This window comes from Enoplosus armatus, chromosome 20, assembly GCF_043641665.1.
Source record: "Enoplosus armatus isolate fEnoArm2 chromosome 20, fEnoArm2.hap1, whole genome shotgun sequence".
NCBI classification, from domain to species: domain Eukaryota; kingdom Metazoa; phylum Chordata; class Actinopteri; order Centrarchiformes; family Enoplosidae; genus Enoplosus; species Enoplosus armatus.
The window spans coordinates 8211849-8236547 of NC_092199.1; the positions used below are offsets into that span (position 1 = coordinate 8211849).

General features: G+C 43.9%; 1 protein-coding gene across 2 annotated transcripts in view; it reads right to left on the reverse strand.

Moving 5' to 3' along the window:
* The window catches only part of LOC139303209 (adenosine kinase-like), a 99537-nt gene that overhangs the window by 37725 nt on the left and 37113 nt on the right, over positions 1 to 24699 (reverse strand). For both annotated transcript variants that reach the window (XM_070926945.1, XM_070926946.1), the window contains exons 5-6: positions 19921 to 20093; positions 17790 to 17898 (exon numbers count right to left, since the gene is read on the reverse strand). In XM_070926945.1, coding sequence (XP_070783046.1) covers positions 17790 to 17898; positions 19921 to 20093 — 282 coding nt within the window. The remainder of the gene's footprint in view (positions 1 to 17789; positions 17899 to 19920; positions 20094 to 24699) is intronic.

Genomic DNA, 24699 nt, shown 5'->3' on the forward strand with positions numbered 1-24699 from the left:
GTTATAGTATAAACTGTTTTCACAGACTGAGTAGCACTCCTCACTACTAGTAAACTGACCTTCATGAGTATAATTGGTGTGTTGTGCTATATGATTTATGTTGGCCACAATAAAAACACATTTTTAATCTCAATGAGGCTTTCCTGGTTAGGTAAAAATAAATAATACAACTTACCAATCATGTCAAACAAAAAAAAATTGTGCTGTTACATTTTTACTTGAAAAATAACTTTTTACTTGAAGAAATTGTTGAAAATGTTCTGTCAACTAATCAATTACTTGTTTTAGAGCTAGATCAACACATTTTACCTATAACATTGGACCTGCTAACTTCAGAATTATAAACTCACACTGAACTCACACTAAGATTTCAGTATCTTTGGACCACAGGGACACAACACGGTGCTCACACTCACGACTGGTATTGCTACAGCACTAAAATCAAGCTCAGAAAAATCAATTGCCTGGAGGCACGAAGTGTGAACCTTCATACCCTAAGCCCAATTTCCTTGAAAGTGGAGGTCCTAAATCAAATCAAGCCAAGCCAATGCACCGTGGAATTATGCAAAAAATGACACAGCTATATAAAATGACAACTGGTAAGAAATACCGTCAAGGCTAGGAAACTTTAGAGCTTGTTTATTCACTCCACATGTTTTTATCTTCCTGGTGCTGTGATGATGTCAACTATGAATGTCTTTGTTTTTATTCAGGCCAAGAGGGAGAAATATTGAGTGCACACAGTTGATATAAACATACAAAGAGGAAGAGCAGAAAGTTTACTGGTCTTGTCAATGCAGGAATAAGTTCTACATAGACACTCTTGTTGCTGTGGTGTTTTGATTGTTAAGAGACGGGGTCAGTTTCTACTAAAACGTCAAACTTTCAACTTTCTAAAGTGAAAGCATGATAATACCATTAAAAGTTGGCCACCATTCCTACTTATATTCTGTCTGTGAGTTGTTGTGAAACATACTGCTCTCCACTGGGCTAAGCAGACATTTTCCTCCATCACAGCACTCAAATATTAGTAGTGTAGTGTACTAAGAACTTAGAACTGAGCACTGGATATAATCACAAAACCTAAAATTCACAAATTCAGATGCTGTTGGTAGGCGTCAGGGTTGTCTGCCAAAAGCACAAGTAACAGGGTGCAGCGACGTGTTACAAGTTAAATCAAAATTGTTCAGAGGCATTAGCATGTGGCATGCCTTTGATAATTCTGACTTCAAGACTTATTAGCCTCAGTGTTGTTAATGTCGCCTCCCTGTAGGATAAGGTGATGTTTTATGAAGACATGTTTATCTACAGTCTTATTTTACTCTTAGTCTATAATACAATGTAGACAGCTTAACCAAGATGAAGCTTAAAAAGGTAGCTGCCCTACCCACAGGCTGACTCAGGGATAAGAGACACTGTGTTTCTATGGTAACAATCAGTGACACTTGTTGACCAGTGTTACCAACTCAACAAAAAAAGGATAACATGGCTCATAATGAGTGAACAATGCTGTGTTGGCTGATTTTTTATTTTAAAAGTGTTTTTTTCCTTTGCATTTTGCACCATGTTTGTATTTTTTTGTCTGGTATTGTTACACTTCATACCAAATGTTCACAGTGAAGCGTCCTTTTAAGGGTTGACTCTTTTTTTTTTTTAAATTTGCTTTCTGCTGGAATGAGTAGAGCTAAGCAGCTTGAAGTGTCTTTTAGTTTAGAAAGTCTCGAGTCAAGTTTTCATCCAAATTTAGTGAAGATTTTTACAGAATTTCCAGAGAATAAGCAAAAGGAAATGCAAATGAATGCAGGTTTCCATAAGTCACGTGCCTCGTCTGTTTCCATCACACTCTCTTGCATTTTGCTTTTATCGATACACCAATTTTTCCATCTCAGGAAAGCCCAAAAACTTTCTTGTGGGAATTTATGAGGCCTCTATATACACTGCATAAATTTCACGCTTAGAGTCACGCGAATCAATGAAAATGAAATATAGTGCTATAGGTAGAAAAGAGGTAGTGAAGTCTTAATTTACCTAGAATTCATAGCAAATAAGCTTTATTTAAAATATAACAACGAGAGAGCTTTGAGCAGCTGATGAACTTAAACGTCTATGTGACAATTTCTTAGATCTGAGCCACAAAGTCAAAGTCTATCTTCATTAACCCAGACCCAAATCAACATCTGATTCATCTCACTCTGTCTGGGTAAATATTTTAGCACTAAACCAAGAGCTTAAAGTGGTCATAACTCTGTTTGTGATCCCAATATTACCAATAAAGCAAAATGTTCTCCTCTCTGTGTGGATTATAAACCTCTTGAGCCAAGACCACAGAGAAGACCAGTCTCTCTCCCGCCTGATTTATTATGACGAGAGCCTCTCAGATGGACAGGAGAGTCATCCCCAGCTTCTAGAGCCACATCCATTTTTCTAAAATTTCAAAGTGCTTGAGATTTTTAAGTGGAGCAGCCTAAATGAAACACACAGGATGTGGAGTGCTACATAGGAAATGTGTGAATCATCCCTAAATAATACAGCACACTGATTGGACCGGAGAATTCTCCTCTTCAAAGACAAAGAAACATTAACAAAAATGTGGTATCCAACATGTCAGTCTGGTTGAAGAGTATCCATTACTTAATATACACCCACACTTCTTAGAGCTTAGCCACAACATGAAAAATTACCACTTAAGGGAAAAATAAACGTATAAAGCTGGTCTGTAGAGCGGGAGGTGGAAGGTTGCCTTCTAATTGCTGGAGGGGAGAGAAACCATGTTAGAGTAAACAAAGTCTGATCGATGGTGGGGATTATATCAGAAAGAGCCTTTGGCCTTTGGCCAAGACGAGCAAACACACTGGTCTCTGTCTCTGCTACAGATGGAAAAAATAGCCAAGGCAAAAAGCTGGTGAGTTAAAAGCATTATATTTCACAGAGGGGGGAGCAGATAGAGCGTAGTACAAAGCCAGATATGACATGTAGCCAACTATATCACGTCTTGGCTATTTGTATCAGACAGAAATGCCAGTAGATAAGAGAGCAGTGTTGTGGGTTTGATGGAAGGCTGTTCCGGCTGGGGGCTTAGCTTTAGGTCAGGTTATACTCCCACGGCGCTGCAGTGCTGTGTGTGAAACCTCTCCATCACCGCACGCACAAGTTCAACGCGCTGTTAGCTGGTCACGGCCGGAAAGAAATGTATTCTGTATACTCCCGGCTTCAATGTGGCAATTGCAATTCACATAAGCCACTTAAGGAAATCTGCAGAGGGAGAGAAAAAGGTATAAAACTGAGAGGGGCTTACGAGTTATTGGAGCCTCTTAAACACGGAGGCTCCTCATCAGGCAGGGTTTCCTTTTTTCACCAAGTCTTGTAAATGAGTTCACTCCATTGCCTTTAAAACCCCTGTAAAGGTATTAAATCTGAAAATAACATAATTCATTACGTCTGTCTGAAACATGTTTAACTTGAAAATGTAATACGAGCAAAAGTGCTTTGGTCTCGGTGGCAAGGATTCTTTAAAAAAATAAGTGCAAAATGTAAGCTATTCTGTCTGGCATGTCATTCAGCACAAAAGGAATACTAATGACTTTTGAATCCATTTAGTGACTCACTTCAATTTGTGATTTATATTAATGGCCCGTGTATTGCTTTCTCCACATCCATCAGGGCTGTGTTCTGCTAAATTTCACCATAATATTCATGTCGATAAGCAGGTGACGACTTGGAGAAAGGACTGATTATATTTGCTAATCCCCAAAGAAATTAGGCGAGATTGATGAAAGCGTGCATATACTCCACACAAAGCCTTGGGAGTCTCTAAAAGCTGTTACCATGGTGGTATCCCATTAGAATAACAAACATTTCCCCTGGATGTTTAACATCGCTTCCCAGTGAGCACAGCCCTCCCTAAGCCTCCCCTCTCTCCCTCTCTCTCAAGCACCTGCCTTCACATTTTCCACTTCTAAAATTCCACCAGCCGCTTGGAAAAAAAAAAAAAAAAGAAGGGTGAAATATGAAATGCAGTTGCAAGAAAACTTGAGTGCCAAAAAAAGGACTTTTCTTCAAACCCGTAATAACTTTCCATGGGAATAGGGAAAAACTTAAAAAGAATAACACTTCCCCTTGATTTTCTACTCCTACCACTTTTTTAAGCAGGCAGTGAATTTCCTGGAGTGATAAGGGCTTAGCCAATGTAATCCTCAGAGGACCCTTCTCTGGCATGCCAGGAATCAAGAAACCTTTCCCTCTCGGAAAAAAAAAAAAAAAAAAAGTAGAAGAAGACAGAGAGAGGGAGGCAACAGTAGGTTTGGGAACAAGGAGGAGAAGCAGCCAGCATGCCATCTCCCACACATGCTGGCGAATGCAAATTAGCATGTGTGGAAAGAGCAGCCGGACTCGCCGGAATATTGATATGACAATGCAAGGGGCTTCCCTGACTCAGACAGCAGGGGCCACAGAGGATGCTCTAATTGGCCTCATGCAAGGAGAGAGGGTGGGCGGGGGGGGCACCCATAAATGTTTCACACAGATTGATTCATTATCAGTTTGCTCGACAGGCTGGGTGGGCCTCGTAAAAGTGTACCATCTTGAACTGGTAGCATGTAAGTCACTGTCACCGAGGCAGGACAGAATATATCATCCCGACCTTTCACTTCAGATATTGAAATGAGAGCCAGTAACATGACTTGCCACACCGCAGGACTACTACTCTTGCATTTCAAAACGCAGGAGTAGAAGGATAGTGCAACGATAGGTGACAGTGCAAGGGAAAACATTAATAATTTACGAATGTCTTCTCTGTCAGGATATGCCAAGCTTAGATGTGCCGTCTTTTTTCTCTTACAGCACATGTCAAAGCTGGATGGCAAGTTTGAGGTATAAATATTCTCTTGATCAAGGAGCGACTGCATGTGCAAAGTAAAAGGTGTTCTGTCTGTATTGTCATGCAAAATAGATCTAAAACGTTGAACTAATAAATCCATATGCTGACACTAGTAACTTCTGATTTATTCATGGCCAATCAATGACTTCTGTAACATTATAAAAGCTTACATATACTATCTACTGTAACATTTTGCTACATAAGGGGTCATAAAATCTTACAGCCAAACTCTCTTCCGTCTCCTAATGTGGCTAAACTGACGTTTTTTGCTCAGTGATAAATGTGCACAAATTATTCAATATCCCACAAAAACTAATCTGTCGGTTAAAAAAGAACTGCAGGCTTCACAGACACGCAGAGCTGCTGAAGATCACTGGCAGCCATTTAAGAGCCGTGAGAAAGGCAGTTGAGCATCTCAGCTTCTCGCTGGGTGGTTGGTTACATGTGGTTGACACATTTGCATCTTCAAAGATGCGCACAGACAAACTCAATATGTGTGAGAATGTCTGGGCGGCATGTGGAAAACCCCAGTCCTGCCTCTGAAGAGGTTTCCTCCCCCTCTCAAAGACTATATGACGTTTTGAGGTCCTTTATCTGTCAAGCAGTTGATTCAACAGCGAGTTGTAAACAAGCTGCTTGGACTGGATGCACAGAAAACAGTTGCTGTATACCGTGCAGCACTGTCTGCTCTGCACCAAACCGAAAAAGGCGCTGCAGGAAACTACAAATCAGGAGCCATTACACAGCAACAAATATGACAGGAACGGTGCTGCACATTATTTGAGCTCCAAGACTCATTCACTCAGTGTCTCTTCCAATGAGCGTGAACAATGCAAGCAGAGTGTGCATTGTACTGCAGAGCAGGAGACTGTTCCTCTGAATTGGGGGTAAATTACAAAAGAGGCCTGTGCAAATTAGACGTGATGGCTTCATAATACGTCTGAAGTGTCAGCTTCTCCAGAAACCTATCCCCAGGCTACACTCACGGATCGACGCTTTGAACTTCCAATTATTCCTGCCAAACCGCTGCAATCACCACGCTGTAAAACAATCATTCTAGCATTACAAAATGTACAGGATCAATGTTGACAACAACAGGGATACCAACTTAAAGTATGCTTTCATAGCATGATGTAGTTAATCTATATCTGCAAGGAACACAGATATCCGCTTTGGCATTCAACATAACAAGTGTGTAAATCTTTTTTCCCCCTTTTAAATGCAACTTTTGAATGAGATCCTGGAAGAAGATTAATATCTCTGAAGTGTTTGTAGTGGTTTTAATCCTGAGAGACCGTTTGTTACAGAAGGAGGAAGAGGACCGGAGGGAAACAGCTGTATTTCAAGAGGAACCATCCAGAACTGTGTTCCCTCCTGATATTCATTTGGTGAGGGAATATATTCAAGTGCTATCACAGTTCCATATGATTACAGCACAGAGAGGACTCATAAACAGAAACACAAATCCCAAACAGGATCTGGCAAGTGTGCAACTGCTGAGCAATATTATATTACAATATGACCTCATACTCATGCATAATTTTACTTCCAGAGAAATAAATTACCTTTGCAATTTGGGACACCTCCAAAAGGTGCTATTGGGTGCTGTTCGTCGACAATATGTTGTGCGATTGCGAGCTCGGCAGACTGAAAGAGAGGCTAAACCCAGGCGGGATGACCGGGTCGAACACCTCAGTTGAACCGGAAAAAGTGACCACGAACGGTTGAATAGAGTGAGACTCTGAGAGCAAAATGGAGCCCAAGGGAGAAGTAGCCAGAAAAAGAAGTGCTTCCTGTAAACACTGGCTACGAATTATTTACTCACAAAGCTAAACATTAAAGCGTCTGCTCATCCTTAATTAAGTCTTGTTTATATTTCCCAACGACGGGTGAGTAATATACATAAGACGTCTAGTTGAGATGCATCAATATTGTCTCCTCAACTGCGCCTCCTACATAATTAATACACACACTGACATGACATGGATATGATATGACAAGGGTATCAGAGGCGAAGAGTTAGAAAAAGAGCGGAGTGAATGCATTTTTCATGAACTGCAGAGCTCCCCAGCCAAAGTTCTAAACATGATGTTTCAGTCTCTGAGACGAAAAAGGGGCACGGAGGGCAGGAGAGGCAAATATGTGGCTGTATGAAAACAAACCTGGGATTTCATATGCAATCGCACTCATATCGATATGTCCACATCTCTAATCACACATCCAGAGGTTGACTTTGATCTGCCTTGCGTCTCCCTCTTGGCTATCGGACCAGGGTCCTGTTCAAAAAACAGCAAATGTGATACAACATCCATGTCTCAACATCTGATGGGCTGTGGCGTTACTGCAGCTGCTGATACTTAATAAAAGTGAAGGCTGGGTTTCTTTAAGGGTAGCGTTTTCCATTTCTTTCACCATTTCTTCTCAGATTGGTGAAGCTATAAATAGCCTCGATTTCTAGTTCTGTGGGGGAAAAAAACTCACACAGGTGTAGAGAAGAATTCATTTTGCTGTGTATTTGGACAGGGCTGCTCTGCTCTGCCACTGGGAGAGGGGCCTTACAGGGACCATTCCTCCTCATTCAGAGCCATTACCACCCCACTGTCACTGCCAGTCTGTCCCCTCACCCATCACAGGGCCCCGAGCAGCCCCACAGCCCGTCTCAAACCTCACAACTAAATCACATTCTACGCACAAACGGCCGGGGTCGTGCAGCATCTACTGTATCTAATCTAATCTGTCCATCTCCTGTGTCCCTACACATGCACATCAACACGCACGCACACACACACACACACACACAGTGTAAGTCTCTGGAAAGGAAGGCCAGCATCTCAGCACCTCAATCATGTACATATCCGCCGTGTGTGGTGAAACAAGAGTCGGTAATGCAAATCAGAAATCAGGATTTGCCTCCATAATTGGGGCTTTATCAGCTCATTAAGAAACAGGGAGGCATCGCTCAAATGAGCATGCAATATTCCCATTAAAACCGCCAAAGGAGAGAGCACTTACAACATATCAACACAAGTCCTTGGGAGAGAGAGGGAAGCAGCTGTGATTGATAAGGTTACTATCTTGTCAGCTAAAAAAAAAAACACATAAGGGAAGCAATTTAGCAGAAAGAACAGAGCCAATGTTCTCAGGTGGCCCTGATGGCCACTTATCTGCCCTGCAGTGCAATAATGCCCAACACAAAATGGCACATCTTATAAAAGATTTGACAGATTTATTATTACAGTTGTTTAACCTCTTTATAATCAAATTATGTTAGGAGTTCAAGGAGACTCTCTCCCATTGAATTACAATAATTTTAGCTTGATTTGAATTCTCAGTGTGGTGGGATCCCATGCAGGCACATTTCCTGTTTACATCCAGCAACATTCAGAGTCAGGTGTACAACGGGGATATTAAAAGAATAATATGAATCAGGCCACTTTTTGCACTTCAAGTCCTGTGTAAAACACTAGAATAGAAATTATTACAGCTATTATATTGTGTCAATGGGAAATGATAGGGTACAAAGTTAGTATTCCACCCTCCTCTGGTCCACTGAAACAGTCAAGCCTTTGTGGCACAAAGTGTGCCGCTAACATGCATAGATCTGATGGGCAGGATACAAATTTATCACTATTAAAGTGAGTGGGCAAAGCCACATTAATCCCACAGTCTCTGCGTGACAGACAGGGAGGGTGACATGCTGGCATATTGTGTTTCATGTAACAGTAATTGCTGCATCTCAAAGTGCTCAGAGGTGAGATTGTAGCGTACAGTATGACGACGAACGAAGCATGTCATTGGACCTACAGGGAGAGGACTGTCATTAGCTACAGGACGTTAATGATTGAGTAACACTTTCTTACTGCTGCAGAGGAAAAACAACCAAATGCCTTCAGCAAAATCAATACAGTTTGAGCCGACGGAATGCAAATAGCGATTCTGGCTGCATGACACGGGATGATGCACCATTACTTATTTTGGCTCCATTCAATGTCATCATTAGCCTTTACAGTGTCAAATCCGCTCAATAAAGGGCATTATTTCCAAAAGGATAAGCGCTGCATTAATCCTTTTATGCTGCTTTCAGCAGGATAGAGTCTCCCATAGCTAATATTAATGTGCAAGGTGTCAAGAGTGAGATGGCTAATCCTGATAACTCAGGATGTACAGTCAACTTTGCAGATGGCTATCTGCCCTGGACTAGCACTCCTAATAGGCACAGGAACAGGATGTGCTTTTAAAGCCGCACTTCCCGAACGTCGTCTTCAAAGAAAACGATAATTTTCAACGGGGCTTTCTGAACTGAGAAGATAAGCCAGAGAACGGGGGAGGACAAAATAAAAATGATGCTCGCCTCAGAGAGGAAAAATAGCTTCCTGATATAGTCCTAGCTCCCTCTTTAAAGCTGACACCTAGAACATACAGTTTATCAATTATACATGAAGCCAGAATCCATCTTCTGTTGGCAGCTTGTTTGGATCCGGCCCGAGCCCTCTCAGTGGTGAAATGTGTCTGGGAGCCCCCATCCCTCCTGTCGCCTTTTTCCACTTGCAGCCTGTCCTTAAATCAATCCCTTTTTAGGCCTGAATTTATTTTTCCTGTAACAAATCTGTCTTGGCAAATGATGTCACATAAGCGGGGAGAATGACAGCCTGATGTCTATGCGGGGAACATCAACCTTGCTCCAGCAGCCTCCTCCCAAGGTGAGTAATCATGCTGAGGAGCGGTGCAGTGTGTGGATGCCAGCCAGAGTCCAAACAAACCCAGAGTCTGTTGCTCAAGATAAACAAACCAATTAGGGGAAAGGCATGTTATTCCTCAGTTGGTGGGATATTTGCTAGATGGAAAATAATCAATGCATTCTTATTTCCACGGGGTGAAGCCGAAAAGTCCTGAGCAGAATAAAATCTAGGCGGAGAGGGAGAGTAAAATTATTCATTAGAAAAAATAAATAATGGGACTAAACTAGCTACTAGTCATGTAATTAATCCATGCAGGCTCAGTGGAGAGAGGAGAGCACAGAGGGGAAGATTCATCATAGCTTTTCGCCCCTCGCTCCCAGGGATACATGCCCTTCTTGTGTGGATGAGTCAGCTTACATCTTCTGACAATTGTGAGCCAAGGGCTTTGTCAAAAGGAACCACAGTTATTGTTTTGATTGGTTCCCCCTTGTTATGTTGGGAGCGCAAAATGCTTTCAAATGTGATTGCGCCACAGCATCTGAAAATAAGGCACGCACATATAGAACATCAAAAAGCAAGATGTCTGCTTTTTATTTACAGAGGACAATCATTTGGCACTTTGGTGCTCTTTCTGGCCTCTCCTCCACACTGGAACAAGCAGCCCTATCAGTAATTGCAGGGAGCGGCCGCGTTGGCCAGCCCAAGCATTAGATGACTGGGCTCACGGTGCATGACATTCAAGCTGGCCAATAACGACGGACATGCTAATCAAAGTGGCTCTGGCCTCCCGATCACAGTGCGACTGGAGGACTTTGCCCGGTCGGGGTGGATGTGCAGCTGCTCTGGCTGCATTTCCACTCTGGCCCCTCAGGGCCTGGGCACCAGGCTAACCACTGGCACAAGACTTTAGATGCTGGCGAAAAAAAAAAAAATGGCGGACGCTAACAACGCCACACATGAAAAATAAATCACAGCCAGCTTGTTAGCATGGCAAGGAGAGGGAAAGAGGAAGACAGGGAGACAGAGAGAGGAAGGGGAGGGGAAAAAAGAACTGGGTTAAGAGATTTAATGTGCTGCTGAAAATCTGACACTTGCCAGAGGTCCAAATGTTCCACCAGAGCAACGGCAGCCCTGCCGGCTAAGTCTCTATAAAGCCTCCAAAGCTGCTTACAATATACACTTGAGAAACAATAGATAAGGTCAGAGTACTAGCCTATGTCTGAGTGGGACCATGTATGAAAAATAAACACTTTCTCACTGCATGTGCTAACCCCAGACATGTTTACTGAATCCCAGGCAAAACTCTGCTGTTGTTTTGAAACCATCTGTTGATTAATCGATTAGAATGATAAACACAATCGATTAATCAGCATTTGTCAAGCAAATATCCCGTACATTCCCTGGTTCCAACCTTTCAAATTTGAGGTTTTGTTCTTTTAAAGTTTTTTTTCTATTTTTTGCAATCTGAATATCTTTGGACAAGTACTTTGACATCACCTTAGGCTCTGGGAACTAGTGATGGGCATTTTCTACCCACATACAGCACCCATAAAACAACAACTTGTCATTTTCATTCAACTGACAGAGGAGAAACTCGTGTATCAGCGCAGCCCGATAAAACCATGGACTGAGATAACTAATTGCATAAGATAATGATGAGGACTGAAGAAAAAAAGCCAACATAGTAACACTAAACGTTTGATCGAATGCGGTCGCGAAATGCATGCATGCCCCAGCTTTCAGCTCCCACACCACATCCACTACATGCACCGTTTACTGTGAATACCTTTTGAATGTGTAGGCAATTTGAATCGATAAAGTTTTATACTTAGCTCACATGATTACATATGAGCAAGCTCCATCTGCTAAGGAAGAATGTGTGATGCTAAAGGGAGCTCTGGAAAAAACTAGAGAGCATACCTTGATTTAAGGTTTTTTTGTCAAATTTGCATCCCATGCGGATCATGAACGGTAGAAACTAAATCGAAAGGTAATTTCAGAATGCACATACATAGAATGGCTATTGCAGAAAAAACGCCGGCCATAAATAGTATCAAAATTGAGGTGTGATACAATTGGAAATCTTGAGGATTATAATTTAAATGAATGAATTATCAAATCCTTACAAAATATTATATTATATTATCCTCAGAAGTCATTAGTCTCCTTTAAAAATAGAGAGGAAAAAATTACTGGCAGTTTACAATGGATCCGGGCCAAACTGGCAGAAGGAAGATATGCACAGGCTTATTACAGACCATAAACAAATTACAGCAACATAAAAGGGAAAAATGAAACCTTGCAGAAGGAAACAATTCTCAAACAACAGTGTCCAGCATCTGCTGCACAGAGATGCACATCTGTGGTGATTCTTTGTAGGCCGCTTTCAGGAACCGTCAAGCTGACCCAAGTGCTGCGGATGGTTTGCGGTAAGGACCAATATTCCAGCAATATTTATTCAGTCGAGGCTTTATGCTCCAGCGTGATAATGTAACAGCGTCTGACACTTAACTCTACTCACTATCCTTGCCCAGGAGACACACTATCCTAAAGCGTCTGCGGTTTCATCATGTGAATCTTAATCAGATACTTAGCCAGTAGAGCAGGTTTTTACTCTCCCTGGTGAGAGTATCAACACATGGCCATCAGGCACAATTCACGGCCGCAAAGTGGCTATTTATTTTCTGCTCAGCATTACTTGACAAATAATTACTCAGTCTATTCAATTAAGCCGTGGAACTCGCACAAATGGCCACAACATCCCAGTGTAGGACTGAAACATTATTCTCCGTTTTACAACTTGGTCTCATGAATAAAAAAGGCACACACACACGCCGGGTGCTTTGATGCACAGGGAGCGAAGGGACAAGGTGATGGAAAGTAGAAATATCATTAAGTCTGAACTATTTCATCCCTTTTACAGCAAGGCAGTGGAAAACAGACTTGTTGCCGGTGGAGCAGATGCACACAGTAATCTGGGGTGAAAGGACATGGTGTTTTCCCTGCTGAAGAAGAAAAACTGTTTTTACAAGGTAACGTGGGTGTACAAGGAGAGAGTCATTGCATGCTGGCAGAGTAATATGGACTACAGCCTGGAAGCCTGCCAGAGTCCAAAAATCTGCCCCCCCAAGAGGCAATTACTCAAGATACAGTGGATTAAAGCATTTTTTTCTGTTGTTTTTCAAATTAGGATGCTGGAAATAAAGACTCCCAAAATAAAACCAGCACAGCCCTGCCAACTTTTAAGTATTTCCACACACATTTCTAACAAAAAATAAATCAAAATAAATCACACAAACCAAACCAAAATAGATGCCATTCAGTTTGATGAGAACTTCTCCTCCGTAATAACAAAATGGGATGAGCCCTGACATCCTGTAAACTTTCAAACATATTTGCTTTTGCAAAGTTTACTGTGTTTATATTGTGGTTAAATTAAACAAACAAATGGAACAATCGACAGTAGCGGAAAGTAATTAAGTACATTTACTAAGGTACTGTACAGAACAATTCTGAGGTATTTGTACTTTACTTGAGTATTTAAATTGTAGGCTACTTTATACTTACTGCACTGCATTTCAAAGGGAAATGTGGTACTTTTTACTCCAGTGCATTTATGAGCTATTACTAATTACTTTGTAGATTAACATTTTATATAAAGCACATGATCATCTTATAAAATATGACTCATTGTTAGAGTACCAACAGTTAACTAAATCTCCAGCTATATTAAAAATCATCAGTAACAATAATCCAATAATATAAGCAATATAACTTAAGCAAAACATCTGAAATATTCTTCCACCTCTGACATGAAGAAGTGAAACCAAATCAGGAGTAAGGATAATTGTAAACAACCTAAATAAATCCCACAGACAAGCGAAAGCCACAGGATGTCTCTGCAGCCAGCGTCGTTTGGCCTCTCCACCCTAATTTACTATGCTCCGCCCACTCAGGCCTGCGGGGCTGTGGAGCTGGCTGATCCTCCAGCCGGGCCGGGCCAGCCCATACGTCCCACTGGCACGGGATGCCCCGCCGAGAGCCAATCACCAAGCCTGCGCTCCTGACAGCTCATTACCACTCAATTAGGCAGGTGCACCTCCACGCACAGCCTTCTGACAAATACAGCCCTCCCAGATGCATGTTTAACATTCGAGAGAATTATATAGTGACAGCAAACACTAAACGCCTCACCCTTATCACTTGATTGCCTCAAGATTTAAATCCTATAATTGGCCCAGGCCAGCAGGAGAAAAAAAATAAATAAGCCAATAAATATGATGCAGTCGACTTGTAATTGAACAATTATGAATTCATATTCATAAGATGCTTGCTGGCAATTACAAAATGCCATCTGATTAGGCACAATTTGAAATGACATTGTTCCATGCTAAAGACACTGTGGTGTCAGCCTAATAAAGAGAAGACACATCATAGCAGTTGCTCGCCCACCGACATGACCTCCAGAGATAGGAGACATGCTGACACAGTGGCTTGGCCGGTGACGGACGGGACTTGGCACCCATCGCTCTTTGTCCCCTAAACCTACTGCTCACACTCACTCACACAGAAAAATAACACCACCAAGGGTTGACTTTCAAATTTTAACACCAGTGGGCACAGATTGTGCACATAACAAAACACAAGCAAGGCGAAAAATGTTGATCCCTTGAGAACAGATTCTAATCAAGATGAAATGATTTACAAATCTATTTAATAAGGCTTGCCAGAAGTCAAACTTGGCATGTAAATGCGGTGGGGATTAAATTTCATCGGCAACCAAGACTGTAACTGATCGCCTGCAGACAAAGGGGGAGCCTGCCAGTCCCCCCCCCCTCCCCACTTCTCTTCCCTCCCTCCCTCTTTCTCTCCAATGCCTGCATTTTGCCTCGTGATCCCTCCCTGGCTATGTGGAAGGACAGGGGCAGTGCAGAGTGGTGCAGTACAGAGTGGAGAGGAAAGAGAGAAAAGACAGAAAAGGAGAGGGAGGAGACGGAGACAGGAGGAAGGGAGGAATATTGGGAGATAAAGAGCAATGGTGAGAGGGAGAGTGGAAGGAGAGAGAGGAGGGTAGAAAAGAAGGATAGAGGGAGAGGAAGCTCAAGGTCAGCGTGAGGACAGTGTAGTCCTCTGAGTTGGACAGAGACACAGCCGCAGTCACCTCTGTGCTAATCAGCCCTTCGGCTGGCTGATGAGATGTCAGTTAGTTGTGTGTGTGGAAAACCTCTCCCTTCGCTTTTTTGGCTGCAAATTGCAGGGGCTGGTGGGGCGGAGTAACAATGTGTGTGTGTGTGTGTGTGTGTGTGTGCGTGTGTGTGTGTATATGTGTGCCACTCTGGAGTGTAAGCAGGCTGACGTGCTGCTTGTGGTGCCAGTATCGCGCTTTTTCCCCCTGCTTTTGCCCTCCCCTTCGCCTCTTTCTCTTGCATATTATGCTACGGTGACTGAAGCTGAACTCAGCTTTCCCCTGCAGTGAGGGCAAGAATACAACTGCCAATTAATGCTATATGCAGTATGCCAGTGTTAACAGTGTGAGGCATTCTACTTCAAGTTGCTGCACTGTTTGAAAAAACAAAAAGGTGGGCTAGCTGTTTTCCTCGGGTGTGGCTAACCTCTTGCAGGCTAACGGGGATTGCGCCATTAGCTTAGGGCGTAAACGAACAGCGTCCACAGCTGTGATCAGGTTTGTGACCTAACAGCACTGCAGCTTGTGTCTCATTGGGTGAGTTTTGTGTATCACGCCAGTTGGCAGAGGCGAGTGTCTCCTCCGTCTATCCTTGGGTTATTTCTGACCATCTGTGCCCAGTCATTAACAGGCCTTTTCACAGTCAATTGTCTTCTCCGTCTCCCCTCTTCTTCATTTCTGTTACTTGCTCTACGCATGACCATGAGATGGACCAAGTGCTTCTTCTTTCCCCTGAATGCAAATGGCACAAGTTAGGAGAGGCCATTTTATTAGCCGGGGCAAAGGAGAGCTGTATAGCCATAGGTTAATTCAAAGTGGCATCATGGAGGACGCATCAAGCAGTGGAGATCAAATTACAGGGCAAAGCGCTCAGTGGTAAGAAAAACAAGCCAGTGGTATGCTGCAGAATGTGTGCGTGCATGCTGTGTGTGTTTAGCAGCAAGTGTATGTGTGCCTGATAGACTGGAGAAAGAGAGAGGGGGGAGGCAAAGGAGACAGCAAAAGGAGAGGAGGAGGAGGGAGGGTGTCCATGGAGGGCCAAGGGGGATGGGGATGGAAGGAAAGAGGGAGCGAAGGGGAGGAGGGGGGAGAAGAGGCTAACTGGGCCAGCACGAACACATCACCCCCACCAATTAGAGTCACTCATCTCCCCTTCACACAATACATCACCCTCCATTTCTGATGTTTACAATCGTCGGGGAAAGAAATAACTGTAAACATCACTGCAGCAGCGATGGCATTCAACAAAAAAAAGAGATATCCCCTGCCTGAAATGCGTTTAGCCATTCCTTCTTCCCCCTCACGCCTTTGTTATTGGTCTTTGTGCAATGATTTGCCTAAGGACCCAGATTTCCTAGCAACAGCCTGCCACCAAACATTTGGCAGGAGTTCAACATTCTCTCTCTTTGTGAGAAATGGCAGTGCTGCCTCCCTGCTCTGCGTCTGCCACCAGCCCTGCTGCTGCTGCCGCCGCTGCTGCTGGATGAGCCAGACTGGCTGCAAGAGCCCTCTAATAATTCTGTTTTCATCCAATCACACCACATAGTAGCAGGCACCTTGAGAGCCTCTGCCAGGAATCATCAATCACCTCTTTAACACACATGCTCCAACAAACACAGACGCACGTGCGAGCAAATAACATGCTAACATACACACATGCGCGCTTTTCGGTAATTACATTTACAGATTAGAGCGTACAAGACTGCGCCTACCGCCCAGCAGTCGTTTTAATGAAAATCAACAAAGCACATTAATACACAGCAGAGGTTGGTACAGTGAGAGAGAGAGGGAGAAAATGTACAATTTGGCTGTAAATTGGGTAAATACATCTGAGTGCTCTCGACAAGGTTAATGGAGAGAGGAGGCCTTAGTGAACACCGGTCTAGACACGCCACACAGTATTAAGTGGGAATAGCTGTGGCAGTGTATCTGGCTAAGTACTTTAGAAGTGCGAATGGGACTCTAATAAAGCGAATGATCCCCCTGTTTTGACAAAGAGGCCCAGGAGGGACGCTGGAAACGACGTTTGAGATTCCAAGCACTGACAAACACCCATTTGTGGCCCTTCTATCCCCCCTCAAATCCCACGGAAGCTTTTCCCTGCGCGCAAGACTGTCGGATGTGGGCAAAACCCAACTGCCAATTTGCAGAGGATGTGCCGTGTTTGCTAATGCGAAGCAGAGGCTAAAAATGAGACCACACAAACTCTGGAGGACGGACTGATCTGCTTTCTGGCACAAGCACTGACAGCATTTTTGGGGGGGGGTTTTGGTGCTTGTATCTGCGACTGGGCGGCTAATTATGAAACCTCTGTCATTATTGGACTACAGTACACTCATGTTTAGAGGGCTTGTGGGCGACAGGGGGAGCATTGTGGATTTCACTTGGGACAATATACCAAGGAGTATGTTGATGGCTAGGCTGTAATGCTGATTTATGCCGATAATGAACTGCTTAAAGGCGTGGAATGCAGTGCAATTTCAGGGCTATCATCTTGACTTGAGATCAGAGAAGATGTTGATCTGCCAGAATTAAATGTAATCCCAAACAGTGAAACATGAGCATGGCAGGCCATCCTACTCCAGGAGCTGTAAGTGAAGACATTACCTCAGTGGTGCAGCTTGAATGTGTGTGTGAATGTCTAAGCGCACATCTGTCCTCCTCAATCTGTGTGTGTGTTTTGTCTGTAAGGGGAAGATTGTGTAGGAGGGGGTAAGGCAGAATGAACTTGAATAATCAATTTTCACACTTTCACAGCACCTGTTTGCTTGTCTTCACGATAAAAGAAATGAATGAATGCATTACATGTAGAACAATTTCACACTGTGGTGCAGCTTCGTGCACAAAGACGAGGAGAAAATAGAGCGAATGGAGCGGTATTGTCTCAATAGGTAACATAGCTCATTTCGCTCGACAAAGGATGAATGGATATATTGACAATGCAGAAGGCGCGCTGAGGCATTTCCTGAATAAAGCCTCTTAACATTTTGTCCTCTTCTGGCAATAGAGTTGGGGAACAGTCATTTTGAATGTAGAGGGTCTCACTTACCGCAATATAATAGACCTTGGCTTTCTTCACCAGCTCCCAGTTGCTGTCCAAGTCCAGGTGTTTTTCCTTTTTGTAGCAGTTTGCCGCTGCCAGGTTAGCAACAAGGGACCTGCCGAGACAGACCCCATAAATCTTCCGCCTCGCTTATCATCCATCTTAATTTTGTCTCAAAAACATCCCTAAAAACACTCGGGCCCCTGACTTTCTTTTGTTCTTTCAAGATATAAAAGGATGATAATGGTTTCTTAGAATGTCTGAACCAAGGTGAAGTCTTTATTTCTTTTCTTTAAAAAAGAAAGAGGTTATCTCAAACACCAAAAAAAGGGGAGATTGAACTAAGCAGAGGGATTTTCAAGGCCATCAATGAGCCACCTACAAATTATTCATATTATCATATCACCTGGAAAAGTGCTCCACTGTTAACAAAGGTGGAAAAACAACACACATGCATTACTAAATGAACACTTGAGTTGAGTACTGAGTGGCGGGAGCTGGAAAGTGAAGCAGGTGGCATTATCTTAACATAGCTCATTAGCCAGTCCTCGTTTTATGAGCGGCCATCAAAATGAGTGCGACCATCATCGCTACTTAGTGGAAAACTGTTAGGCGACCATATGACAGGAGGGTGCTGCTACAGGAAGTGGTCTCACACAGTTCTCACACAGCGAGAAAAATGCTAACCACGGTTAGCATGGTGAGCATCAAACATCAATCTCTATAATCAAACTTCCTTGTAACGATGGTGAAAAGGACTTGTCATCTCAGGCTGTGTATCCTCCAACCAAGATTTTCCAGTTGAATGTCTAATTAAAAGTTACCAAGAGTGAACTGTAACACATAAAACTAACCATTGGGTTTATGGAGCTTGTTGGCAATGCTAAATGGTATGGTAGGAGCCACTAACGTTACCTTACAGAAGACCATTCAACGTCTTATAGCCAACTGCACAGGCTAGCAACAACTTTTACTCTAACTGAAACTTATTACACATAGAGATTATTAGAAGGTTCTTTAAGCATCTCAAATGTTTAAAAATATTAGCACAATTTATCACAAAATAACGTAACATTGGTCACAAATAGAAGAAAAGTTGATGCAAAAAGTCATTTTGGGCATCAATTATCACACAAAAACTCAGAGATCCCGGAGGGACTGACTGATTGAACCTTTGATTACACATGTAAGAGCAGAATAAACATAACCTAACCTAACCTAAAACGTGATTATTCAACATACAGTATCTTCACAGATTGGAACTCAAATTGTAAGATTGAGTAGGGGAGGTAGATTTTTTTCTTCTTTGAAGACTAATCAAAGCCTGGGGGCTGTGACATACTGGCTCCCAATCCTTCAAAGCCATCACCCTTGAAATCTGGCCCTGCCGGCGACCTTTCCTCTGGCCTCCTGAGCTGTCTGTTAAACACCTGTAAGAAATATTACAGAGCTCGTCTCCCTGAGCACGGCACCTGACCTTTTCAGGTGTCAGAGCCCACATCAAACAAGCCCACTAAGACCATTCAGCAGGGCCGACTCCCGAGGCAGTAGAGGTCCAGCCGTTGACTGACTGACAACTCCAGTAGCAGCGAATGAAGGACTGCAGAGGAGGGGAGTGTTTAGAGAAGGAGGTTATTGATCCACACCTGGTCTATCATGAACTGGAGCCCTCGCTGTTAGTGATATATATATGTGTGTGTGTGTGTGTGTGTGTGTGTGTGTGTGTGTGTGTATGTTTGTATGTGTGCATGCAGGCTTTGACCTCTGCTGTCTCAGACGTGCTGATGATGATGCTAGCGTGAGAGTCGCCAGAGACGCTAAAGCCCCTTTTACAGCCGAAAAAGCTGACAGGTGAGAGCTGGGATAGCCCAGCCATCTCTAACACATTGCTAGTGTCAGCCTATAGATGGATGACAACCCACTGGGGCGGCACAGACTGAGTGGGGGCCTGGAAAAAACACACTCAAGCTGTTCTTTTTCCTTTTGATGTGTGAGCCGAGCTATGATTCCCTGTTATGACTTCCAGCCCCGAGGAGTCAACTGCCTGCCTGAGGATGTGAAAATGAACTAAAAGGACTATTTCGAATCCGAGCTAGAGGGTCATTTCTTGGTCAAGGGTGTCTGAAAGTTGGCTAACCTATTGTCCCCGGTGATACAGGCTGCACAGGTACCGGTCGGCTCCTCGTTCTGTTCGTAGTAACGTGCATCGACGTGGGCTTCTTCTGCCTTCTTCTTCAGGATCTCCCCAAAGCGGTCGGTACCAATGCACCCGAAGAAGGTGGCCACCTTGTGGGGTTTCTGGATCATCCACTAAGAAAGAGAAAATAAAAACAGCAGTTACAGTGCGCTCAGTTTACAAAATATAAGTCTGTTTGAAGGGTCAAGTTCAGCTAAGGCAGATGGCATACAAACTGTAGCTTCACAGCAAACATACTGCTTGTGATATATGAGGGCTGCGAGCTGTCGTAAACAACCCAAGACCAATTCCACTCCACATAGAGACACTATTCTCATCCAAGCACTCCCTCTTCCCTGTGTGCTAAAAACAGTCTCATCTCCGTATTTACACAAACCCCATAATTCAAGGCTCCATCCTACTTATGCAAACACAGACTCTTGCGTGTGTGTGAGAGAGTGTGTACCTGCTACCACAGGACGCTCCCCGAGCTGCTCGTCGGCCATTTTTTGGTCTCGACAGTCCTGATGTACTCAGTGACTTTTACCTGATGAGAGAGGGGGGGCCGCTCAAATTCTACAGCGCTCAGGTTTAACCTCCAAAGATTTATTGACGTACAGTACGTGCTGCTGTTTGCTCATTTTATTGCAGCCTCCTGTTTTGTTGCTGACGGGGGCCCCTTGTGAATGAGATGTTGCTGCTTTTGGGGATGACCTGTATATGTGTGAAATTAATCATTTCACACGACCAAATAACATCTCGGTGGGGGAAGAAAAATGCATTTTCATCACCCGTCCAGAGATGCGCTTCCCTGTTATTTTTCGCCGCCCCCCCTCTGGTCTCCAGGTAACTAGTTCAGATGGAAAAAAATAAATAATCAAATAGAAAAACAAAATTCATTACTTTAACCAAGGGTCAGATGTGTTTTCAGACCAAGGCTGCCAATTCACAAACACATCTGATCTGGGAGGGTTTTGTGGTACCTGGTGGTCTGTGGTTTACCTGGTAAAACATCATATTTTGATTATCCATTAATCCATGTTTTTTGATGAAAAATTCCCCATCATAATTTCCAATAGCTCAAGGTGATATCGTCAAATTGCATGTTTTGTATGACCAACAGTCCAAAACCCAAAAGTACTGAATTTAGAGCAATATTAAACGGAGGAGAGTGACAAAACTTAATGTTTAGTAGTAGCTGCAACCAGCAAATGTCTGGCATTTTTGCTTGATAAATGACAAACTATTATTATCTAAATAATGGTCAATTGATTTTCTTTCAATAGACTAATCAATTAATCTTTTCTGTACTAGTGCCTGCAAAATGAACAGTAATAATGCCACATATGACTGCTGTATCTTGGTCCATAAGCGGGCCTACCACGTGTCACCTTGAGTCATGGTTCAGTCATTCAGTCGTGTGCCCCCCCCCCCCCACCTGGCTGAAATACACATGCACACAAACACGTACACACACAAATCCACAGCAAAACCCGACAGAAGCGAGCTCTTCTTCCCTAACCTCTTGCTGCAGGCACCTCACACTTATCAAGGTCACTGGCTCGGGTACACGTCAAGTCCTATCTGATTTTCCCTTCGCCGTGATGAGCTCCGAATCCAAGGTTAGGAGCTGCGGGCTGTAAATAATGACAGCGCGGCCCCTCCATTTGCAGGCCTCTCAGGTGGGAATAGAGAGGGCCACTCAGGGGCCCCCGTCCCTCTGATGACAACATGGTGAATCACAACAGAACCACCGACCTCGCAACCATACCCGCCCCCCACCTCCATCTGAACTCTCCTACATCCTCCACCTCCTCTCTCTCTCGCTCTCTCTCTGACCGTCGGCTGTACTCACTGCCAGCTCAGCTTGTCATTTTATAGGGTCATTAACAGACACACATACACACTAACGTGTGCATGAGTACACAGTGCTCCCACGCAGGGAAAAGGCTGACATACACACACATACACACACACAGACTAAAACCTCTCTAGTGCCACACCATCAAAACTCCCTCCCTTACTAAAAAAACCCACCCCTGCTTTTGCCAGAAGCTGCTCTCCTACTCCAATAAACACAAAGCAGCAATAGATAAGAAGAAAATGTCTTCATTATGAGCATGTAAAAAATGTATCTTGCAGTTTCTTTTTTTTATCCTCTATGGTGCACAGGAGCGGGGAGTTATATCAATTCATTTCCATCCCTGGCACCCTGCAGACAATCCCTCTCCATTCCCAGATTATGTGAGATAATACCTCCATTATGACAAAAGCGCTATTCGCGGGGTCGTCGAGAGGTCAACCAACCCTGCGCTGGGTATTCATGCTTAGTCACATCCCAATTATACCGCAGTGGCAGAGGCAGAAATTGGCAAATGTACATCAAGGCGCTTCATTACTGAGGGCCGCTCCAGTGAAATTAAGCAGCAGATGAGACAGAGTGAGATTTGCCCCCAGGCGGCATGAGAGAGAGAGGAGGAGGAGGAGGAGGATGGGAAGAAAGAGGGAAGCTGAAGTAACAGATTTTTCTGAAGGTGCTGGGAGCTTGTATCTTGCACAGTAGCTCATGTATATTTACTTAACTAGGGAGAACGGCAGTCCCCAAAGATTAATAAATTCCCATGATACACCACACCACAAACTATCTCTAGGTACGTTTAGATATGGAAAGGAAACCTAATACAAACAAGTGAGAAAAATATCCCTGAAAAGCAAGGGGTAAGATGCTGCACAAGCGTACTCGCTAAAGGCAAAGTGATGATAAGTGTAAATTATGTTAACTGGAGAATAAGTCTGGCGTCTCTTTCTGTTTGGCTTCCATTTACCCAAATAATCTCACCCTCCCGCCCACCCAACACTGGCCCCAGGGGCCCCAGATAGCTATTAATTATGACATCTCATGGTTGCAAGGAGCCCCACTTGGGGAGCTGACCTAGGCCTGCTCCTGAACATCCAACAGCTGCCACTCTTCACTACGGAGGCAGCCGCTTCGCGTGGCAGCTTCCAGGAGGGCAATTACACAGCCCAGATGAGATGAGGCGGCTGAATGTTTGGGACTTGAGCGCTCAGACTGCCATTAGCACTATAAGCTATTACATTCCCTCTTCTTTTTTTCTTTTTTTTTACTCCCCTCCGTCTCCTCGCTCACTTGCTGCTGTATATTGATGAAGTGGTAATGGGACCTCTAGTTAGATATTCCTCCTGTAAAAACATTGTCTTGTTTCTAGTCTCCCTCAGGGGTCAATGTATTCTCCCGGAGTTGCTGGGAATCATTTCTGCTCTATTAATGATGCAATTCCAATGCAATTCAGATCTACTGAAGACGCTGCACAGTGGGCTTTTGTGGGGAGTTGATAGATGACGCTGTGTGTTATCCTGCAGCTCGACAACAAAGTGGCGCCTTCTGCACATCACCAGGAACGCTGGCTGGCCGTCACTCCAGTTTCCACCCTCTCACGCTGCTCAGTGCATCCTCAAAACAAGGAAAGAGGAGAAGTCTCCATTCTCCTCACTTTACCTCACCAGCGGGGTCCTCTTGAGAAGAACATGTCCGTGCCTAATGATGGTCACATTAATTACAGGCTTATCAACCCCCGGCAAAAATTCAATAGGGCTATTTATAGAGGCCTAAAATAGCAGAGGGCGAGGGTGCTGCACGCCGGGGTGGCCTGTAACAGCCTCCTCTCACTCCACAGTCTGTCTTTTTAGAGCTAGAGGTGGAGGCTGATATCCGTGTTTCTTTTTACTGTGCAGTTAAAACAACTAGCAAACATCTGTCCATCAGGACCTGTCATGGCGAGCGCTTTTATATAAAGCACGGCAGAGCGGTGGGCCCTCAACGCGAGCGCTGACATTGATGAGGTCTGGCAGCTTCCATTAAATCACTCTTTCCTGTAAAGTGCCGGGCATCAAAGCAACCGGCCGAGGATTTTTCACTCAATCAGGTAACACACAAGCCACCCCTCCCCACCCTCCTTCTTGTCCTCTCAGGGGCCGGAGCCTTCTGGTCAATAACTCCAATCAGTTCAATTTCATGCACAGTTAGCCATGTTGGGGTGCTAGGGCACTGCTCGCGTCGGGGTTGCATATGTTGTTGTCGCTGTTGTTGTTTTTCTTTAATTTTTTCTCTTCCCTGGGAGGGTTGATAAGTGGGGTGGAGACCTGTACTGTGTAAAAGTGGAGACTAGCCAGGGCTAGCATGCTTGTTTTAACTCTGCCTCACCAAAGCAGGCTCCCTGCCAAGCCATTAAAAGTCTCTGTGCTCTGCTTCAGTGACACAGCTAAAAGAATAGAGAGCGGGCGAGAGGGAGAGCTGTAAATGATCAACACGATAATGAGCTGATTATCAGTCAAAGGCATGGATAAGCTCTCTCTCCAGTAATTTCCTTTCAGATCAGTCAACCACATTCTCCTCTCTGCAATCAACACTCAAAGGGGAGGCATAGCATGTAGCCCGATGGGAATCCAGCCCAATATGAGCTTCAAATATCCAGATCCACGTTGTCTTCTGATCAGTGCCTGGCTCGTCCCTCGCTGACACACCAGCGTGGTGGGGAGGCTTGTGTATCACTACTCAAGTCTGCTTTTGTAATGGTTGTTTCACAGTTGTCGTGCAGCTTTAGGCTCTGGCTGCAGGACAATATAAAGCTGACTGATGCTTTAATGATGTTCAAATGTTATGTGCAATCTGCAAGTATTTGGAAAGTGACTCATTTCCTATTGTTTTGGCTCTACTACAGC